This window comes from Neodiprion fabricii, chromosome 7 (assembly GCF_021155785.1).
Source record: "Neodiprion fabricii isolate iyNeoFabr1 chromosome 7, iyNeoFabr1.1, whole genome shotgun sequence".
In the NCBI taxonomy this organism is placed as follows: domain Eukaryota; kingdom Metazoa; phylum Arthropoda; class Insecta; order Hymenoptera; family Diprionidae; genus Neodiprion; species Neodiprion fabricii.
The window spans coordinates 18688364-18711316 of NC_060245.1; the positions used below are offsets into that span (position 1 = coordinate 18688364).

The window sequence follows — 22953 nt, forward strand, 5'->3', positions numbered from 1 at the left end:
AAGAATAGCCACTAAGTATGCATTTAGCAACACCAGCATGGTTGAGTGAGATAATACCGGTATCAATACCTCTTCCATTTCCCCTTTCAGACGATCAAAAATATGCACGAAACGCCTACAGATGTTTTCTTTCATCAACAGAGACCACCAAAACGTTAAGATTACCGACTAGGACTTCGATTCCGTCGGACCCTGAACCAGCACGAACAATTGCCCAGGACTGGCTCTCTTTAGTAGGACATGGTTAATCAATTTTAATTTTGTAGTTTAGCCATGTTTGTCTTCCATCAGAGTTTATTCCTTCAAGCAAGCAAGCTTCGCAGTTCTATGGCTTGAGGTGACTTCCGAGTTTTATCCTACCGACTCACCCAGTTGTAATCAGACATCGAGTAACCATATTCCAAAGAAATATAGCCAGCCTAATGGAAGTTGACGATGTGACATTGCGAATCAATTAGTCCCGCTCTCTTCAGAATCAAAACATCAATCTCTCAAAACTCAACAATAGTTTGAAACTTCGCGGTCGGTGAGTTCGAGTTCGAGTTCCTCTTCCAGCGTTCCGCGGTTCGAACGTTCGAGCTTCGATTGTTTCGGTTCACGGTTTCCGTCGTTCCACGGGTCAATCGGTATTCCTTACGACGAGTGGTCGAGCCTGGCTATACCGCGGGTACTGGGGTGACTGCAAACGGGCCCGAAACCTGCCTCACGATCAGTGATGTCTCGGTGTGTTTTGTCGAGACGACAGCGGCGACGACGACGACGAGACGAGGACGGAACGTAGTAGTCATACCGCATTCGCCGATAAGTAGCGAGGTGAACATCGAGTGCGGCGCAGGGAGGATAGTAAAAACAAACGAGCGTCAGCGACGAGCAAATGTTTTCAAAAATAGGGCGACGGAAAGGCGTGTAAAATAAGAGAATTAGAAGAGAAGAGAAGGGAAGAAAAAACAAAACACGGAGAGAAACCGCGGCCGATAGTCGGTTTTTTTTTCTTTGTGTTTTTTTTTTCTATTTTTTTCCTTCACATCCCCCTTCTTTATTCAAGCCAGTGTGTGGTGCTGTGGGGTGAGGGATGAGGGACAGGGGGATATTGCCGACAAAGATTTGAGACTAGAAATGTTGAAGTTTGGAAGCAAAAACGACGTGACAGTGGTGCATCGGGCCACTATTCGCCTTTTGGATGACACCGAGATTATACAGTGCGATTTTCAGGTAAGTTTCTTCATCCCTTAGACTTACCAGGCTGAAGTTAGTAACGTAACTGCGTTACCGTATCGAAACGTTCAAAGAGATATTACCATTTTGCGCCTTTAGAATAATTTTTTGAATTTACTAAATCTCAGTTTGTTCATGCTTTATTAAAGGTTTCCTAAAATTCAGGGAAACCGAAAATTCCAAAGCAACTAGTTTTATTTTTTTTTTATTTTTTATTTTTACAAGAAGCGTTAATGCAATAACGTTACAAACTTCAGCCTCGGTGGTTTATTGTAACAGACCTGAAGGTACGAAAACGTTTCAAAGCTGTTATTTTTTTTTTTTTTTTTACCGTATCCGGTTACTATGTACTCCGAAATTCGAATGGTTGTTCGATATTTGAAATTGAGGTTTGGATGTTTTTTCTTTTATGCCGCGATGTCATCCAGATCATCTGACTAAGCTAATTCAACACAGAAATTTATTGTTTTTTTGTGGATGTATAAACACTAACGTGGGTTGTAATACAGTTGGAATACTTTTCAAGCTGTGCAATGTAACATATTTCGTTACGCGATTGAAAAATAAATTCGTATATTGTCTTGTAAAATAGAATTTATTTCCTTAATTACGGTGAAAATGTTATTGTAACTATTTTTTTCCCCTGAAAATTCATTGTATTTTTTCCATGAAAATAGAAAAGTATGAAGATAAAAATAAAGGCAGAGTTTCCTCAAATGAAATTGCATTAGTATAATCCTCGATCTTCGATTTATTTATTCTACAATTAATCGTGAAGATCGGTTGGTTATTTAAAACTTTCTCAGAATCGAGTAAAAAAAAAATCAATCGATCATAGAAGATGTTTGAAAAAAACATCGATACTACAAATCACTATCCGGTATTTTTTTTTTTTTTGTTTTTCCTACTAAAAATATAAAATTCGTTGCGAGGTGTACAATGAATAATAAATTGTATCGATTTATTGTAATGCATTATAGTACAATTCTATGTACTATAATCACACCAAGCAATCAATTATTCTCGCCTCGAATTATGCTCCCGTGCTAAATTTCCATAGAATCGTTGCTGAGCGATATTCGCAATTCCAATGAGAAGATCGAAGATCGAATTGTATCGCGAATCGATGTATAAACGACGTCGTGCGTATTGAATAAGAAAAAAACAAAAAAACGCGCAGCGCGCATTATGCCGGATGCATTATACATGTAAATGTATCTGAATATTGTTCGGTGTACGAGAAACGAGGGGGGAAAGAAAAAGATAAAGAAGAAGATGTAGAAAAAATGGTAATCGTCAAATGCGTATCAAAACCCGAATTGAATATTTCGTAGGTACGGTAATTTTTCCAAAAGGAAAAGGGTGAAAGAAAAACAAAAAATGGAATAGAAAACTAAAAACGACAAACATGGTACGTTCAACGTGACGGAGCAGGAAATTCTAGCGCTTTGTTAATGCGAGAAAAATATTTCGATATCAAAGCCGTAAATTTAATCATACAACGATTCTTCGATTTCAAAGCAGAAATAATTTAGTTACATTTTTATACTCGAAGAAAAATTTTTGATTTAACTAGGATAACTAATTGCTCGTTATTACCTTTCGTCAGCCTATATATATATATATATATATATATATATAGATACGAACAGTACATATTTAAAAAAATCGCCAATATCATCAAATCGATTTAAATCATTTATATTTATGCGTGTACAGAAGTGTTACTTAACTGGCAATATTTTCGCGTGTAATAAAATTTCTTTCAAATCCTAGTTACATGTACTTGAATAATGTATGAGGCTGAAGTCGGTAACGTTAGCGTAACGAAACATTGGGGGGGAAAAAAAATTACTATTTTGAAATTTTTTAGTGACTTTGAAGCGGTCAAATTTTGAAAATACGAATCATCGCTTTGCCTTATTATAATTTACCGGATTTTAGCCATTTCTAAAATTACGAAATAACGGGTTTTCCGGAACTTCAATCATCACAACAACGTTACTAACTTCAGCCTCGTAATAATGTAAGATAAAATTCACCTCTCTCATTACATGTTATAAGAATCGTGAAAGAATCGCGGAGTTGAATGAATTTTTTATATCCTTCTTCCGTGGCAGAAGCCACGGAGGGTAGTAAAGACGAAAGGAGCAAAAGTAAAAGAGCCAAAAAAAAAAATAAAAAAATAAAAAAATTCTACGATACGCAACTTTACGTTCTATTATATATACCCCTCCTTCATCGATCCGTCGCCTCTCTCTCTCTCTCTCTCTCTCTCTATCTATCTATCTATCTATCTATCTCTCTCTTTCTCTCCAGAAGCTTGTCTCTTAAATTATGTACAGTAAAATAGAAAACCGCCACGAGGCAGCTCAAAATATTAATATTAAGACCTGAAACTTGGACAGCATTATTTTTTCGTCATTGGGAACAATATTTTAGACTCGAGTTTTGAAAGAAAAAAAAAAAACAACAAACAACAGTAGACGAATTTTTTTTATACAACCTAATATACACGGTACACTATACAGAGTATGTTAGAGAAAAAAAAAAAAAACAACAGTTTGTTAATTAAACTTCAAGAATCGAAGCGCGCGTTGGATTACGCAATAATTGAGCTTCTCGATCCCGATTGTATAATACATCACTTTTGCCCGTTCTTATTGTTAAATTCCAAACGTTGCGTGACCTGACCTGCGGATCATATCGAGTCCCCAAACCGAAAAATGACCCAAGAGGGCGGCGGCAGAACTTTATTGTCTTTGTGCATTATATATCTATACGTATTACAATATAATATCGTATCGAGGGCAGCAGAGCGTGTTAGATTAAAAAGGGGTCTCTCTGTTTTCAGTATTTAAGTATATTAAAATAAGTATCTACCGTTCATACAGATTGTATTACAAGATATTAAATATTTACCCGTATTATAGTGTAGAATTATTTTCAAACGGAACAAAACTTTGTTCAACAATGTTTATCTTGTGATTATATACTCATTTGTTAGTTTATTTACTGCGTATATCTCGTCCTTCTGAAGAGAAAGGCAAACTAGGGATTTTTTTAATTTTTTTGGTTTTTTTTCAATTAACCGAGTCGAGATGATTGGAATTTTTTTTAAATCCACAAAATCAAGGCTCGATAAGTGCAACTGAAAAATCTCTCTGCAATGAATATAACTAACAACGATAAATAAAAACTAATTCTATTATAATTCGATACCGTAAAATGAAATGAAAAAATTTTAAAACACAATTGGCACTGATTTTCTACTACATGTAATTGGAATTATACTCTAAGTATTCGAATATATATATATATACACATATATATGTAGATATGTATATGGGGCATTCCACGTCAAATTTGCAACCCATGTATCTCAACCCCTTTCGATTTTGATAATGTTTTAGTAGGATGCTGCAACCGACTCAAAAAGAGTCTCGGAATTTTTTTTTCTAAATTTTTTTAGCCAGCAATGAAGTTAAAAAAAAAAATTAAAACCTAACTCCGAAAACGCCATTTTTAAAAAAACGGAAAAATGTACACTGATTTTATGATTTGAAATGTGATTTTTAATCATGACACTATAATTGAAGAAAAAAAAAATTTATATTTTTATAAATAGGGTTTTAAGAATTGGTTTGTCGATTTTTTTTTTTTAATTTCATCGGTGACTGAAAATATGAAAAAAATTTCGAGACCCCTTTTGGGTCGGTTGCAAAATTATACAAAAAAAAAAAAATTATCAAAATCGAAGGGGGTGAGACACATGGGTTGGAAATTTGACACGGAATGCCACATATATACGTATTACGGTAAAACACGAATCAAAGTTCGAAATTTTGCGCACCCCCGAATCGGAGATTCAACATTTTTTTATCTTCTGCAAGTCAACGAATTTTCCTTGCCGAAGTAACTTCAGAAAATATTTTATTTGAAGATTTGAAAAAGTGAAAATTCAACCAGCTTTTTTATTTGAACGGTACAATAATTTTATATTTCATAAACGAGTGGAGAGAATTATTATCTTCGTCGTTCGTTACACGAGACACCCCGAAACGTGTTCGAATTCTCACAGAATGCAGGGTTGTACAATATTATTATTATCGTAATTGTTATTATTATAATCGCTGTAAGAGCGATCAGCCATAATAGCCACGGAGCATTGAGCCGGCATGCAGAGCGAGATAACTTTTCCGGTATATTTATTGCGATCATACGCCGAGCAATAATGCGTCCTCCGGTCTATTTCCGGTCTAATCGATCCTCGCTCTGGCCCCCGAGCCAAAAAGTTTGGTGCGGCGCAAAATCCCACCCCGTCAACTCCCACCACCACCACCACCCTTGAGGCCGTGAATGAATCGTTAATCATTATTATTCCTTCCCGGTGTATAAAGCGCTCGGTTCTGTATACAACACGCGCTTTTCACAACCTCGCGTTTCTTTGCCACACATATATTCCCCTGGGAATCAGCTCGAGTAGCGCCCGGAAGTATTATTTTCAACGGGGTTCGGCGCTTTTTCTCTTCTCTTTTTCTTCCGTAAATTTCATTACGAGATTGTACGATATATTCCTTTTTTTTTTTTTCATACAATGGTGATTATATAATTTAACTACGATTTTTTTTTAAGAGCGAAGGGGAGGGGGGGGGGGGATTCGGAAACAAAGATATTATGTTATGTATACGGATGACGATTGTTCTTGATCGTCAAGGAATCGACGTTTTAAGTTATGATCAAACTTTATACGCCGAGAAAAAATTTCGTTTGTTACGGTAACTGGAAAAATTCGGTAAAACAGGTATCGTTAAAAAAAAAAATATATTTTAACCGAGGAATTGATTTTTAAATTTTCTGAATCAATATTTTTTTCATTCTTCCGCAAATATGTGCATATATATATATATATATATATGTATATTTTTTACACATCCGATCTTGTTATTATATACATAAATTTGGTTGAAAGTGCATCTTATAGAAAAAGAAGAAACAAGTCAATCGTCATGCTTTCGTGTGTAATTCTTCGTATTTCGTTCATCGAAGTAATTAATTTCCGAAAAGAAAAATATATTTTTTTTACTGTTAAATGCGAACTCAATCAACGTCTGACGCTCGCTATTTTTTATTTACTGCAACATTTCTTCCGCAATTGTTTCAATTCTGAAACAGTAGCCTGAATTTTTTCAGTTTTATGATCCAACTCGTTAATTATTGGTAAATCTCAGAAACTGTATTTTATTTTACAAACATTTCAAAACCGGCTCTGTAACGGGCTGAATTTTTCTTCCGTTTTCTCTTTAGCATTTTTAATTTTTTCGATCAATTAAAACATCGTTCAAACAGTGCGAGAATTCCCAATATATTTTCAAAAATATTATTCATCACTTACAACATTACCAGACCGGTTGATAAATAAAAAATTGAATGCGGTAAAAAGTATAAAAATAATCGCTCCGCAATGAAATCGGTCTAGAAATGTTCTAAGTGGAAAACAGAAGTTTTGAAAATTTTCAGACCGTTCAAAGAATGTTTTAGTTGATCGAAAAAATTGAAAGTACCGAACGAAAACGGATAAAAATTGACTAGTCTTGAAACGTTTGGAATAGAAGCTACAGTATTTTCAAAATCACTCGAAATATTTTTAAATAATTGAGTAGGTGAATAAAAAAAAATCTACAAAATTCAGGGCGTCGTTTCAGGGTTGCAACAATTGCGGAAAATTTTTTGAATATGGTGAGGATCAAACGTTGGTCGGATTCGCATGGAATTTCCCATGTACATTACACTAATTATTAGATACACGTGTATGACACGCAATACGTATGCTTAACTGCAGACCGCGTGTCTGACATTGAACGCTGGGTGACGTTGTCGTAACGGGCAGAGCTTTTAAGACGAACAGGAATGAATGACTCGCCGATTTTCTAACAAATACCCTTTATACCTGTATTTAGCTCGCTGTAATAGTACTTGATGTGATATCGTATCGACGTGTTGCTTGAAAATAGTTTGCGTAACGCGTTAACGCGTGAATCTACACCGCAAACTATCTACATCTGTAATAACGTACCAATTATTTCATCGTTGTGTAAGATTTTGTATATCATTGTAATTATTGACCAATTAACGCTGCCCGAGTTGAATTAATGATTTTTTTTTTCTAGGGGGTAAAGAATCGTTACCTCTTAACTTTGAGATTGTCTGAAATAAGACGGAACATATAACAAAGTGAAAGTAAGACATAGTTTGAAAACTCAATTGCGTCTCAGATTAATTCTGAATTTTCGAAAGACATATGGCAGCGATTTTTTCTTCAACGTTTCGTCACTTCAAGTTAATCGATGCCCGTTGAACTTGGTGTGAAACGTGTAATCCGTGATGGGATGAAAGATATTCGTAACGCGATTCGAAATTTAATCAGACGCGGGGAGAACGACAGGTTGTTATTCTTATCTGATTATTGCGGTGTGATCAAAAGCTCCAGTATAACAATCGGAAGTTCAAAGACCGCGACACTGTCATCGCCGAACGGGGAATTTTACCCGGCATCTGTTGTCCAGGTCTATCTATCCGTTCTCTCTATTGTCCGGCAATGTGTCCCAGTTCATCAGTGGTCGCAGCAGTTGATGCGAGTCAACCCCAAAAGCGTAGAACGGTAGTCAGAGGCAGCTTTATGCTGACCTGTTTTACAATTCACCCTGCACGCCTGTTGTTGAGGATCATTTGCCAAGTGGTTGAAGAACGACGAGGAGGATGAGGAGGATGAGGAGGAGGAGGCGGAAAACTCTCTCTCTCTCTCTCTCTCTCTCTCTCGCCATTTTCTACATGCCAACCGCCGGTACTTGCAAAACAGAGAAGAACGACAGGTTGTATTAGCTGTTACACTGCTGCAATAATCCTCTGTGTATTGTTTAGGCACAACTTGCATTATCTGTGTAAGTCTCTGCACGGACGAAGAGTTGCGAGAAAAGAGGGAAGATTCAATTTCTAGTCCGAATGAATCGCTTGTCATTTGTCGTATATTTGCAGATTATCTGAGGATAGGAGAAAGTGTAGTTAGCTAGAAAGTCGATGACATCAGTAATTGACCAGAAGTGCAGTTTGCTGGAAAGTTTGATAAGAGGTTGAAAGTTAAAGTTAATTAACGTCGAGGGGTTAACCATTTCCTGAAGTCCCGTATACATGTTACTCAGAGTCACTTGAAGTCATTCGAAGTCACTTGAAGTTAGTAAAGTCTATGAAGTCAGTAAAGTCAGCGAGTTCAGTGAAGTGAGTGAAGTCATTGAAGTCGGTTCAAGTTACTTGAAGCCACTTGAAGTGAGTGAGGTGAGTGAAGTCGAAAAAATCAGTCAAGTCAATGAAGTTACATGGAGTCAGTGGAACTCGGTAAAGTCAGCGATATCGGTAAAGTTACTTGAAGTCAGGTGAAGTCATCTGAAGCCACTTTAAAGTCAGCGAAGTCACTTAATCACTCGAAGTCCGTGAAGTGAGCAAAAGTGAGGTCGAAAAAATCAGCCAAGTCAATGAAGTTACTTGGAGTCACTGGAACCCGGTGAAGTCAGCGATATCATTAAATTTATTTGAAGTCACGTGAAGTCATACGAAGTCACTGTAGAGTCAACGGAGTCACTTAATCACCTGAAGTCACTTGATGTCAGTAACGTCAGTGCAGTCAATAAAGAGTCACGATATATGTATAAGTCACTCGAAGCCACTTGAAGTCCGTGAAGTGAATGAAGTCAGTAAAGTGAGCCAAGTCAATGAAGTCACTCGGAGTCATTTGAAATCGGTGAAGTTACCTGAAGTCATTTAAAGTCACGTGAGGTCAGTGAAGTGAGTGAAGTCACTGGAAGTCATTCGAAGTCAATTGACTTCACGAAGTCCTTTGAAGTCGTGCAGTCACGAAGTTAGGTTCACGATCAATCGACGCATTGAAAACAATTTGAAAAAATACTGTACTTGGTACGTTCAGCGTCCAACGGTTACGAGAAATTAAAACACCAGTGGTCGTAATCGAACACAGCTATGAAACCGCAGTTTCATTTTGTGTCTGTGTAATTTGTATTTTGTGGTTACGCTAAAAAAAAAAAAAAAAAAAACAAACAAACAAAAATACATACAAGGACTGTAATTCACGCTAACCGCATCGAGAAATATCTCTCACAACCAGTGTAACACAGGTAATATCGAAAGCTCGCGCGAATTTCGGTGGCAGCGTCGGTAGGCGAGACCCTAGTCAGTAGGTTTCATACCTTTTCGTCCTTGTTCTCTCTTCTCACCCTCTTGGCCTATTGACCCATATTCGGCAAAGTTTGGGGAAGCCGAGGCGACGAAGGGAAGAAAATAGCGAGCGCCTGCTTTCGTCGAAAATTCAACAAAGCGAGAATCGAGGAGCCACCGAATCCCAGTCGCCTTGCAGACGCCAGCCGCCCGCTGACTTTTAGCCAGATCTGTAATCTTCACCATTGCAAATTTATTCACATTGTCCGCGTGATATTTTCACTTCGTGCACGAATTTGCCAATTTATACTAGTCCAATTTCTTGTACAAGATTTTAATTGAAGATTGCAAAATCTGTTGTGAACTACGTACGTAGGATTTTCCTCAGAAAGAATAGTTTTTATGATAATGGCGTCGATTTGAGAAGGAAAATGTTTTTTCACGTTTTTTTGTTTTTACTTTTTCTACAAAATTGACCCCATTTTTTGTATATTTTAATATTTATGAAAAAATCCTATGTACTTACATAGATTTTGTCATCTTCTTTTAAAATCTTCACTGAAAAAAATTTCATTTGTTACAGTAACTAGGACAAATTCAGTAACACTGGTATCGTTGAAACAACTGTTTGAATATTGTTGGGATTAGGAAAAACGAGGTACGCGTAAACATTTTGCGCTATCTTCGATCCTTTTTTCGTAATTGCAACGCAAAATCAGTTTGTGAGGTTTAAGGACTGAGCGGTAACCGAAAATAAAAATTTCTCTCAGCGTTGTTAGTTTTTTTTGTTCTAGATTGAAAATTGCTACCTGCCTGTAAAAAAAAAGATGTTTTCTTCATCAGCCTCTCCACCGACGTTTTGTTTTGAAATGATAAAATGCAGAAAATAACCCTTGATTTTGTGTACACGAGGTGTTATCATCACTTCAAGGATGTTGGTGAATCAGGGTACAGTTAACGTATCGTCTGGTAGTCAATTAAACGTTAAGCATTGATTTTCGATTCGCATTAAACTCGTCCTGGAATTTCCTCTCATAAATTCCACACCTATACGATGATCAGTTTAATTAATCGTAAGTTTGTTGGAAAGCAGCTGCCGCCGCTCATTGTAATGTACTTTGATCACGAGTGAAATAACCGGAATCGACTTCTCGTCGATAGCTCAACAACACGTCAACGTTCATTGCTGCAATCGTAATTCGAATGTTGGAATATTGCTTTCCAATAGCTAGCGGCTCATTCTATACATGTATAAATAATATATAAAACACGGTCTACGAGTACTTGGTTTTCAGAGATTGGTCGATTGATTCATGGATTGCTGACAGCAATTGTAACGCGGAAGTATAATCAGAGAAAACTGTTTTGCTTTTTTGCTAAAAAATCAATTTGTCGACGCGTTTCGTTGTACAAAATACATTCATAAATACGTAATCTCGATTTTAATTCAGTCGGTTGAGTGAAAATTTAATATTACTATTTTTCACGGTATTATCAAAATATTCAATACCCTCTGGTAGATTAAACTAACTAAATCGCGTTATATCTCCGAATAAAATTAACGAATTCATCAGAGCTAGCAATTAATTAAAGCTGCCAAGTAATATTTTACGTCGTAAAACTATAAAACTTTTTATTGAGGTGCAAAAATGGTCTCTGTAAACGCGTTGAAAATCCTTTCTCGCAAGAGAAGTGATACGAGGAGTTGTTAGTAGAGGCTTCAGACGTCTGTCCAGTATAATCGGTAAAATTAAATCATTCGTGGTCTAACATCATTGAATCGGTGTGTTAAAATTCGCAACGGTATATTTCTCAAAACAAAATCGCACGATAATTTTTTTTCAGTCGCGACAACTAAACAATCATTTGTCAATCCTTGCAAAATGATTTCGTTTCGTAGATCCGATTTCGCAATAGCAACGGAATACGTGGAATCGTGATGCCGAACCTTTTCTTAGACATTAATAAAACATCATGTTTTCAGCGTGCCGTATAAAATCAACGAAACTTTTTCGCCGTGTTAAAATAATCTTCGGTCAGATGTATGTCGACCCTGAAATTTCGTTGCTAAGACCTCTGGCTTTCTGCTGAAGTTGCTTTGCCGGTCGCTTTCAAGTCTCACGATCCGATTGACAAATAGCAGCAAAGACAGAAAGTCAAATAGCAGCAGAGAGATTCAGCTTAACAATTGTTGTACCTATCCAGTTTTGATTTCAGGATGAAGAGTGAATGGTCTCTCAGACTTTGTATTACGTGTGATGATCAAGATTTTAACGTTTTCTTCTTCTTTTTTTTTTCTTTTCATCCCCCTTACAAATACACAGTTTCAATTTAATTCTGGTTCAAGGATCAGGTATCAGGTTCACTTCTTTAACCAATCTGTTTGAAAAAAAGTTCAATTTTTATTCCGAAAAAGAAGGCGAATAATTCTTGCAGTACTCGAGTCTACTCGTTTCACGCGTATGATGTATAAAAATATGATCGCTCACGCGAAGGTAAATTAATTTGCGGTTAGGTAATCCATGTGTGTGTGCGTGGCCGTTTGTAATATTGTAATATATTACGGTCAGCCTACCACAAGTCCCGGTTTTTGCGGTCAGTTGAAAGGAACGAATCTAAACGACTGCAGCTTAGCTGCTATTGCTTACCTAATTGGGTGTGATCAGCTTTCGTGTCACATCGTTTGTTGGCACGAAATTCGTCAATTCCGAAAATCTTTAGCAGAAACAAAAAAGAAGAAAAAGAAAAAAAAAAGAAAAAAAAATAGAGCTTTAATACGTTTTAAGTTTTTTGTTTTGAGGATCAAAATTAGTTGGCCAAAAATTGATACCTTTTATCAATTATTTTTGTTACATGAGATCATGTTATTGTTAGTTCCGGTCACCGCTCAGTCCTTGACTATTTTCATTTTTTTTTTACCATAATCGAAAAATATGGTGATTTTGGTCGTTATTCGATAACTAAATAAACTAATAACTGATTAAAAAAAAAAAAAAACAAAATCCATTTTTTAACCCTTGTAATCGGTGGTATTACACGGTGAGAAACTTGCATTCTCGATCGATCCTTACTTCCTGCAGCGTTGCAGAGAGAAGCTGAGAGAGAAGCTTTTTCAATTTTAACGATCTGCACGCGCCGCGCCGGCGAAATTCAATCTTCTCGCAAACTCTAATATTGACACCCCCAATCACCCGGCGGAAATTGATTGATTCCTGGTCTTCTGATCATGCAACCCATTCGTTCGGTCTACAATATCGTGCCATGCTGCACAACTACATCTAATCAAACGTTTTCCCACAAGTCTAATCCGTGTGTTACACTTGTATGTTGTAATATCTTGAAACGAAAGGCGGCACGGCAAAACGATTCGAGTGTCATTGCAATGATTTTTCAGGAGAGCAAAAAAAAAAAAAAAATTGTCCCAAAATTTGATTACAATTCGTTGAAAAAAAAAAAAAAAAAAAAAAATCGAACAAGTAATCAAAAAGTACTTTTCAGAATTTCCCTAACTTTCTAATTTTTTGTAATTTTTACACATTAATTGTGTTTTTAATCAACATTCACAAAAAAAAAAAAAGACAAAACACCGTTAAGGAAAAAAATCATTTTCTCGAATATGGATTACAATAGTACTTCCGAGTTTGGGAAATTTTGAAGAGCTTGAGAAAACTCTAAAAAGTACTTTTATCATTTTCGTTTTGAACGAATCATTCAAATTTTGGGACAATTTTTTTTTTCCTGCTTTTCTGAAAAACAATCTTGAATATTAGCGCTTGCATCGTTTTGCCTTGTCAACTTTTCGTAATTTCGCGTATAAAATTTCGTCAGTCGTATATATGTATAGTTTCGTAAGGACGAGCGTGTGGATTTTTTTTATAAATTTTTCGAGAAGAAAAAAAAACGCATTTTTTATATTTTGCGGTGCTTACACCGTTTTGAAAAAATATTGCATGTTTTGGAAAACTTGCGAGTTTACATGTGTACGAAAAAATGTCCGATTAAAAATTATACAAAATTGTGAAGGAATTATTTAATTGTGTTTTATAAGGGAAGGTTTTGATTTTTCACGTTTGCAAAATATTTCTCGCGTCTCACCGAAAATTCATCACTACGAACTTAAAACTCCGACTTGAAAATATTTCTGCAATTTTTCCAAGTCGGAAACGGTACTCTGAATTTTTTCCGATTTTTTATTCAACTCCTCAAAATATAAGCTTTTGAGAATTATTTGATAATTTTAAAGAAGCTTCTTTTCAAAATCACTATCAAGATTCACAAACGATTAAACTGATGAATAAAAAATGTAAAAAAAAAATTCAGGGTACTGTTTCACATTTCGGAAAATTGCAAAAAAATTTTTTTTTTTCAAAGAAAATCAAAATTGGCGAGGGTGAGACGTGTTGGTTAGGTTCATATGGAATTCCCTACATACAACTTTGCACGTGTAGCTATTTTTTTTTTTTTTTTTTCTCCATCTCTCCTCAGAAATCGTCTTAAAATTTCTCCTCTTCTCTCTGTTTCGTCACAACAGCCTCAACACAAGGGAAGATTCATCCTCGAGTACGTGTGTAAACAGTTGAACATATTGGAGACGGATTACTTCGGCCTGAGATACGTCGATCATTCGAGGCAGAGGGTGAGTTTATGCTTTTAGATAAATTTGGCGAAGTAATTGTTTTTTTTTTTTTTTCACACATATTTTCGTCCATCGTCTTCCCGCACTTCGTCATATTACACACTTGCGAATTTTTGCAAATGGAATAAAATTTTTCCTTGTATATTTATGCTTTTAACAATTTGACGATTTAATTTGGGAAATTTTTTCAAATGGAATTAAATTTTACATTACATGTATAATATGTAATACTATCGTTTGTTGTTATATCTAAATTCAGAACTTGTCAATTTGATTTAACTTCGTCTCATTTTATTCTCAACGTATCTTTGCGTTTTAATATAAATTCTTTTTATAAACAATCTGACGAAACATCAAGATATTTACAAAATGCAAAATTGCAACTCAAATATTGACTTTTCTTTTACCAAACAATTTTTTTTTTTATTCCTTTCGTCAATTCAGAGTTGATCAACAAAATTTGGGATTCGATATGAAAATTCTTTTTTTTTCTTATTGAGAATTGAAAATTAATATGTGAGATCTGAAGAAGATTTGTAAAAAAAAAAAAAAAAAGAAATTGTTTCGGAAAAGATAAAAGTCCATAATTGAAGTTGTAATTTTGTGTATCTTGATAAATACGCAATGTGTGAAAAAATCACAAGAGACTTTTCTCACGGTAAATTGAATTTCATAAAAAAGATCCTCTCGGACTTTTTGTCGTGTATTATATTTTGGGAGAATTTGGGAAAAAGTAAATAAAAAAAAAATAATACAAAAAAAAAAAACGAAAAATCAAATCGCGCCAGTTCTTACGCATAAGCTACGTGGCTCAAATTTTACGAGGTTATTTTTTAGGCCCCAAACAGGCATTTTATCGGGTAGCGTTAAGAAAAATCCAAAATTTTTTTTTTCGAAAGACTAATATATAAAATATGTATATATATATATATAGTATATATCGAAATTTCTTTCCGTATTAGTTACTATAACAAATGAAATTTTTCTCAGTGTACAAATATACATATAATGCATATCTAGCGGAGCGTTATACATATTACCCGATGACCTAATGGCAGTGATATGATTATGTAAGATCCGAAAATCTGGCCGGGCTCTCGCTAATGTAAAAGTCACGTATATATATATATATATATATATATATATATATATATATTTATACGTAGTTATTGCAGTAGTTACATGTATATGTATATCGTAAACGTATACAAGTACATTACGTCACGCTGGCTCGATTTGAATATCCGTACAAAATATCTCCATACTGATCTCCTCTTTTGCTGACACAATATTGTATACCTATATTCAGGTGATGATTTTTTTACCGTAGAAACGCAACCGTATTCAATGATGACTTGATCGCTAATAATAAACCTTTGTAGCACTTGATTCGCGATGTCATGGTATAAATATATCATATGTATACGGGGCATTCCGTTATATCTCGATGAGTATTCCAAGTCCGATATGTCTCGGATTGGCTTTGTGATATTTTTTGTTTTTTTTTTTTTCTTTTGGGAAAGAGTGCAAGACGAAAAACGCGATCGCAATTTTTTTCAGAATTTTTTTTTACTCGGCGTATCCGAAGTGTAATTTAAAAACTTGGAAAAAAGAAAAAAACAAAACTTCGACTCTTTGAGATCTGAAAAAATTCAGACACATCTTATATAATAGAAGAGAATTTGCGTCACCTGTTGGAAGATGGAGATTTCATCGTTTCAAAAGATGAATAAGAAAAATGAAAAAATTGTACTGATTAATATTAGATTGGATTTTTGGCATAAGAATGAACGTGAAAGTTGATTATAATATGGGCTGAAAAATGTTTATTTGCAGAGTTACAGGGAATCAAATATGTTACGATAATATTTATATTTAATGTGTATATTTTTTTTAATATTTATATCTCTTATCTTTTTAAGTTATAAAATCTCCATCCTCTAACAGGTGTCACAGATTTTTCGAAAATTTTCAGATTTTAGAAAGTTGGGGTTTTTTATTTCAAGTATTTAAATTATACTTCAATTACGCGGGATTGAAAAATTCTGAAAAAAATTGCGATTGCGTTTTTCGTCATGTACTTTGATACAAAAAAATTATAAAACCAATCTGAGACATCGACTTGGAGTCTTGATAGAAATGTCGTGGAATGCCCTATAAGTATATATATGTAACTTGGGTATTTAAAAAAATGCAGTAACTCAATTCGGGTATATAAAGATGTACGTATACATGGATTGTATATATATATATTATAGTACACCAGAAATAAAATTATTCTAGAATCACAATTTCGTGTACTGATAATATAATTGAATGTGTAATAAAAATGCTTATAAAATGGTGTGAAAAAATGTATCTTGCGGCATTAGCAATTATCTCTAAATTTAATCTCATTCAATTCATACTTCCTTGATTATTTTGCAATTTTGCAATGAAAAATCCTCTTCCCAATCGAAGTAAAATCCTGCAGAAACTTAAATGATTTTACAAAGATTTAAATTATACTTTTCCACGATCATCAATATAATTCTCGTGATGTCTATCATTTTTGAGTTACCTAAACTTGAAGGGGAAAAAACAATCGAAATTAAAAATAACGAACCCGAAGTTATTTACCATGTAAAAAAAACGTATGATATTTTCTCTTCCATTTTATTTTTTTATCATTTTATCATTAATTAGGTATTTTAATTTACATATTTATAATCTTTCCGATACATATGCATATTATATGTATATTATTCTTCTTTTTTTTTCAGCATTGGTTGGATCTGGCCAAAACCGCGATCAAACAAGTCAAAGGTCAGTATAATGAATATATTCGCTGTTCTATGCAAATGCATGCACTTATTCGCATGACTACAGCTGTTTACTTTGAAAGCAATTAAAACTCTCGAGTTCGTTACACTTTTAAAGTTGAATACGCAGAGAAAGACAAAAAAAGGATTTTTCGCTGATTCGGTTATGAAGGAAAAAAAAAAACAGTATCACGAAAATCCACATAAATATATAAAACGAAGATTGTTTTCATTTAATTCCTCCGCAGAATAACGTAAAACAAATTGAAATTTTGCCAGAATTGCGAAATTCTCGCTACGCAGCAATGGATCTTTCTTTTTTTTCTTTTTTTCTTTTTTCATCGATTTTCGTACTCCAAGTTCATTGCTGAGTCAGCTGGGGAATTATTTAAACATTTGATTTTTATCGCAATATCCAACTTGCGGTGAAAATTTAATGAGTAAAGATCTAAAAGGTAGAGCACTGTACAGGGTTAATTTTAGACATTTTCCTTCCTTCCAAGACCTTGCATTAAATCGGCTGCAGGCTGGTTGTAGAAACGTGTAATCATTATTCATGATCCACCGTATATGTGGAATACCTCTTATCTACTACCATTGCGATTATACATTTAGAGAACGTTATAACTTTATGGAAACGATGAAAAATCAGTTGCAATTTATCGGAAGGGTATGAAAATCGTACTTTTGCAACCATAATAATTTGTGAAATGAGTCAAAAGGTGAGATTAATTTTTTGTAACATTGTTCGCTAATGTAATGAAAAATAGTACAAATATTGATCTCACCTTCTAACGTAAATATAATTAAAAATTTGTTTCTTACGAATTTGAAGAGATTTAAAATCATTTTGAAAATTTTTAGCGTACTGAAACACTCGTTCTCGTGAGTCCCAAACTTTAAAAGTATTATAGAAAAATGCAGGAATAAATGAAATTATCATGCGGCGAACGATCTTCATATAATTGTAAAAAACACTGAAAACTTTGACAAAGTTTCATAATCAAAGGGTTTTAAGATTTATGTAACCAATTAATATCGGATAATTAATTAAGGTGCCAAAAAATTGTCACATAAAAAACGTTTCTGCAATCAAACTATAAAAATCATAAGAACAAATTTTGGCCAACTAGTTGCTGTTTTCTTTGTTTTTTTTTCTTTTTCATATCAGACGCATCTAAATTAAAATCCATGTCATTGGAACCGAAATGTTGTATTTACCCATTATCAATACTTTTCTGGCGTAATTTTTTTGAACGAAAATCGTTAATTGCAATTACATATTTTATTTACATCAATTATATTTAACAGTAATTCGGTGCGTGAGCTAATAAAATGCTCAATCTTATTTCAGACATGGATCCGATCCTCTTCAGTTTCCGTGTAAAATTTTACCCTCCCGATCCCTTTCGCTTGAAGGAGGAAATAACCAGATATCAGGTGTATCAGCAGCTGAAAAGGGACCTTTTGCACGGCAGGCTTTACTGCAGTCCCGGCGAGGCTGCTTTGCTGGCTGCTTGCGTCGTTCAAAGTAAGTTTCTTTCATCAACGCAGCACAAAGTGATGGCAGAGTGATCCGTGCGGAAAAAGGAAGGAACGGAATCCCCCCACATTTTCATCCATTCACGCGCAACTCGAGTCAGGCAAAGAGCCAGGGTATTTTATTATGTTAATTTTTTTTCGATTTTACAGCTTGATATTTATTCGCTGATTGTGAAACGAGAGTTTCCAGTTTGATTCGATGTCGAGTGGGTCTAATTGTACAGACGTGAGACTCGAGATGCTCGATAATGTTTATCAATTTTTACAGAGTTGAGGAACTTGATGGTTTTCCAAAATCTGTCGGTTTGTGCTTTCAGGCGAGCTGGGTGACTACGATCCGGAAATACACGAGGGTAACTACATTTCGGAACACAAGCTTTTGCTGAAACAGACCGAGACGATCGAGGAGAAGGCGATGGATCTCCACCAGACCCAACTTAAGGGGTTCACGCCCGAACAGGCAGAGACGCATTTTTTGAGGCTGGCTTCTCAGCTGGACACCTACGCCGTCGACCCACATCCGGTTAAGGTGAGCCATTACCCCCTCTACTCTTTCCTCTTCTTCTTCTCCTCATGCTTTTTTTTACAGGCTGGAGTTCCTTCGAAGAGTATCGTAACTCAGAATTATTACTTGTTCGTAATTTTGTTGTACGAAATAATTGCGCGTTTAGTGTTCATCCAATTTATATATGTTGATTCGGAATGGATACACAAGGAGAGTTCTGAATACAGATTTCTGTACCGAGATTTTACCGACACTCAGCCAAGACGCAAACCTTGTTTCTAGAATGTTCGAAGATGAAGGATATCCTCTTTATCCAGCATCGGATTATTTAGTTACAGGTTCCTATACCGATACATTACCGACACTTAGCTGAGACACAAACCTTTCTCTAGAATGTTCAAGAATGAAGAGTATCCTCTTTATCGATCATCGGATTATTTACTTACAGATTTCTGTACCGAGATCTTACCGACACCTAGCCAAGACGCAAACCTTTTTCTAGAACGTTCGAGGTTTAAGGATATCCACTTTATCGATCATCGGATTATTTATTTGCTCTACCTTATTTATAATTTACCCTGCCTTACCGTAGTTTCAACTCTTATCGGGTAAAATTCCTCGGTAATGCAGTTCTTCGATCTTGCTCAATGAGTTACGCGTATCGTTAATACACTTCCGGTATTTTATCCCCGATCAGGCTTGGAAACTCGAAACTATGGTAAGGCAGATCGCAATTCCGACTTGGAAGGTACCGGTGAATATTTAAAACTAGCAAAACTTTAAACGCTAGCTTGCAGCTGTATCGATTTTTAATTTTAAATGATTTTTGAATGGTTGAAAAGTTAGTTCCTTCGATTGAATTTAGTCTGCTCGATAGTTTGTCTCGATTCGGTAAATTGTTTATTCGGTATACTATTATTCCACTGTTTCACTGTAAGACACTTTTCTTCATTACGACGATATATCGTCGAACGTTTCATTTTTAAATATTGAACTAATTCGTATCAAGTTTTCATCAACAGTAAATGGCAATTTTGAATTGACTATTGGATGGAAAAAGTCTGTCCCAGTAAATTTGTGAGGAAAAATAGTTTTCTTAACAAGATTCAGACCATCGTGAAAAGTAAATTTGAATAAATTTACTAGATTTCTTTACCCGTTTCAAAATTGTTTTGAAATGTAAAATCAATTCGTATTCAATATTTCGTTGATAATTAGTTCAGTGTTTGTTTCTCCGTGAACCGTTCTACCTGACGAATGTGTAAATTTAATAAATTTATAGTCCGAGTGCAATTAATAATTCATCCTAGACTTCGCTTAGTTGTTTTTTTTTCCAATTAATCGAACAATCGCCCCTTTCAATCAATCATTCTCTTTAGAGCAATCGATTAATTGGCCCTTTTAACGAATCATTCGGTCTCACAGTCTTAAAGATTACATAAAAAATACAAGTTTTGGATTTCTACATACTGTTCTACTTGCGCTTGTCATCTTTCCGATTTTGTTTTCTTTTTTTGTTCCTTCTGCTTGTCGAACAAAATTCAGCTGTATAAAAAGACGACTGCTGGATAAACACGCTCATCATTTTTATTGTTCAGAGTCCGTATACAATTCGCGACTATCGTCGATTACTTTTGTCTCCCTTTTACGCGTCAAATCGGACAACATCACGTCTACGATATAATATTTCGCCAAACTTTTTCATACGATCGATATTTTGCGTGGTGTGCGAATTAAATTTCTAACTGGTGTTTCAAATGAAAATAAAAATGTCGTCAAATGTCAGTTCCGTAAAATGTCGCTCAGAAATTGCCTATCATAAAAACGAATATTTGCATCACGGGTATAGTATATGTGACTTTATTTTCAACATATTTCTCTTCAAATTTTATGTATCGATAAAAATATGCTGCACACTTTACTTCAAATTCTGTGAAACTAATTGCAAATTTCAACTGTTTCGAAGGTTGTTTACGATTCAAATTCAGCGTTGAATCGTTTTCATCTGCATCGCATAGACTTTCTTGATTCATTTCTACTGTGTAAATTTCGTTTTATTATGTTTTTGATTCGAATAATTTTTTACCCAACTGTACCCCCCACGTATCCTTAAAGCTAGGCAGTTTAATTTCTGTCAAATCGTTATTCGCGACGTTGAATCTTTGTGCTTGAACTTTGACATTTCGGATACAGAGAGGGGTCAGAGATGAACTTTTGAAACTAATTAGTTCTTCATGTGCGTTGTGTATAAAAAATATCGATTCCTTGGTCGGGATAGTTACAACTTGTATAAATAATATGTCATTGTGTATTTGGCTATCAAATAACTTGTCAAAACTGGTTTCTTACTAAGATTTTTGAAGTTATTTTATTGTTGGGTATTATACTTGTTCAAAAAGAGATTTGCGAGTTTAAATAAATACTAATTTTCGTTTATTTTACCAAGAGATAGTCAAACACTGAGTAGGTATTCATCAAATATTTATATTCCTCTAGGCTATGAAAATTTTTGTATAAATAAAAATATCGAAGAGACTGGAATTAGGAACGATTATTTCTTTACGGTTTTTTTGCTATTTCTGATAGTATACTAATAGGTTTTCAATACTCTAGAGTAATTATTGCGTTATAATGTAAATTATTATTGTTAAAAACAAATTGATTGAAAAAAATCGTGAAAATTGAAGAAATAATTCATTTTCGAAAAAGTTATCCCTCTGCACGATACATGTTTTACATAAATCACAAGTTTTTGGGGTAGCAAATTACGATGCGAAATCAAATGTTGAAAATTCAGTATGACGAATCCGATCAGTGACTCTGAAAACCCTTGGATAAAGTTTTTTTTTTTTTTTATCGTATTCGATCAAATTTGAAATTTTGAATTTTCAAATTCTGATTTCAGATTCGTAATCAATGACCCCAAAAACCGTAAAATATTATTTTGTTATAAAAGTTGACTCGGTTTTCCACATTGCGCCGATATTGATTATTACAAACAAATAACAATGTCGAATCGCCACGACTGTCGAAAAATGAAAATTAGTTTCATCGACTTCTTAGTACACGTAATAAATACTGCTTTCGAATAAAATCAATCCTCGCCTGTCGAAATCGAACGAAACTACTTAATTTTTTAAAATATTGAACCGATTTTAAAGAAAACCATCTTTACACTTGGATATTTTGTGCATTTTATGAACATTTATTCGCAACTACCGAGTAAAAAAATTTATTTGCTGTATCGATTCGTACATTCTACTCATCTACATCCACCTTAATCTCGTTTTTTCTTTTTCTATCCCATAAACGAGTTTACATCGAACAGGTTTTAGCCTCTTCCCGTCAAAGTTACCGCATCATCCGCCGATATATACCGTCCGTGAATAAAATATAGATTGAAAACAGTATTTATGAACTTGGCACTTGACCCGACCCCTGATGGTCTTCTATACCAGTCGCGACGAGTCATTTATAGACACACGCATGCCCCAATAGAAACGCCTGTCTTTACAATGGAAACGCTTGTCTGATGAAAGTTTGCAAGACATTAATTTTTAATGAATTTTTCACCAACTTCACAACGATTCCAATTATCAAGCCACGGTGAAATATTCGTATACTTCGTTATATTACGGTCGTTATATCTAAGATAATTTTCTTTATAAACTCTCCGAAAATACAAACGAAACGAAGTTTTAAAAAAAAATCTATAAAAATTGTTTCCTATAATTTTAAAGTTTTTCGTTTATAATCTTATACATGAGTTTCGGACTCTTGTTATAGAAACTCATTCACGGCGTGTATAAATTTACAAAAACAGATTATCAAAGAATTTTACATCGGATCAAGTTTTTTTCATCGAGTGATATTAAAGTTGGTTTATTGTTGTTTGTTCCACTTTTTTTTTTTCTCTTTACCTTCTTCGCGCCAACCTCTGTAATCAATCGCTATAAAATTATTATTCCGCAACAAGAATGTGAAAATCAAAAATGTTCTATTTTACGTAAAATTTCGAAAAAACGTTG

At 34.5% G+C, this 22953-nt stretch overlaps 1 protein-coding gene across 7 annotated transcripts in view; it reads left to right on the plus strand.

Annotated features, from left to right (window-relative positions):
• The first annotated feature begins 627 nt into the window (after positions 1 to 627).
• Positions 628 to 22953, plus strand: part of LOC124186640 (FERM domain-containing protein 5) — a 41826-nt gene continuing 19500 nt past the window's right edge. For 4 of the 7 annotated variants that reach the window (XM_046578498.1, XM_046578501.1, XM_046578499.1 and 1 more), the window contains exons 1-5: positions 631 to 1212; positions 13973 to 14077; positions 16840 to 16882; positions 18233 to 18409; positions 18738 to 18949. In XM_046578498.1, coding sequence (XP_046434454.1) covers positions 1117 to 1212; positions 13973 to 14077; positions 16840 to 16882; positions 18233 to 18409; positions 18738 to 18949 — 633 coding nt within the window. In that variant the 5' untranslated portion in view covers positions 631 to 1116. Of the gene's footprint in view, positions 1213 to 13972; positions 14078 to 16839; positions 16883 to 18232; positions 18410 to 18737; positions 18950 to 22953 lie in introns of all 7 variants that reach the window. The other 3 variants (XM_046578503.1, XM_046578504.1, XM_046578505.1) reach the window with 2 other exon arrangements.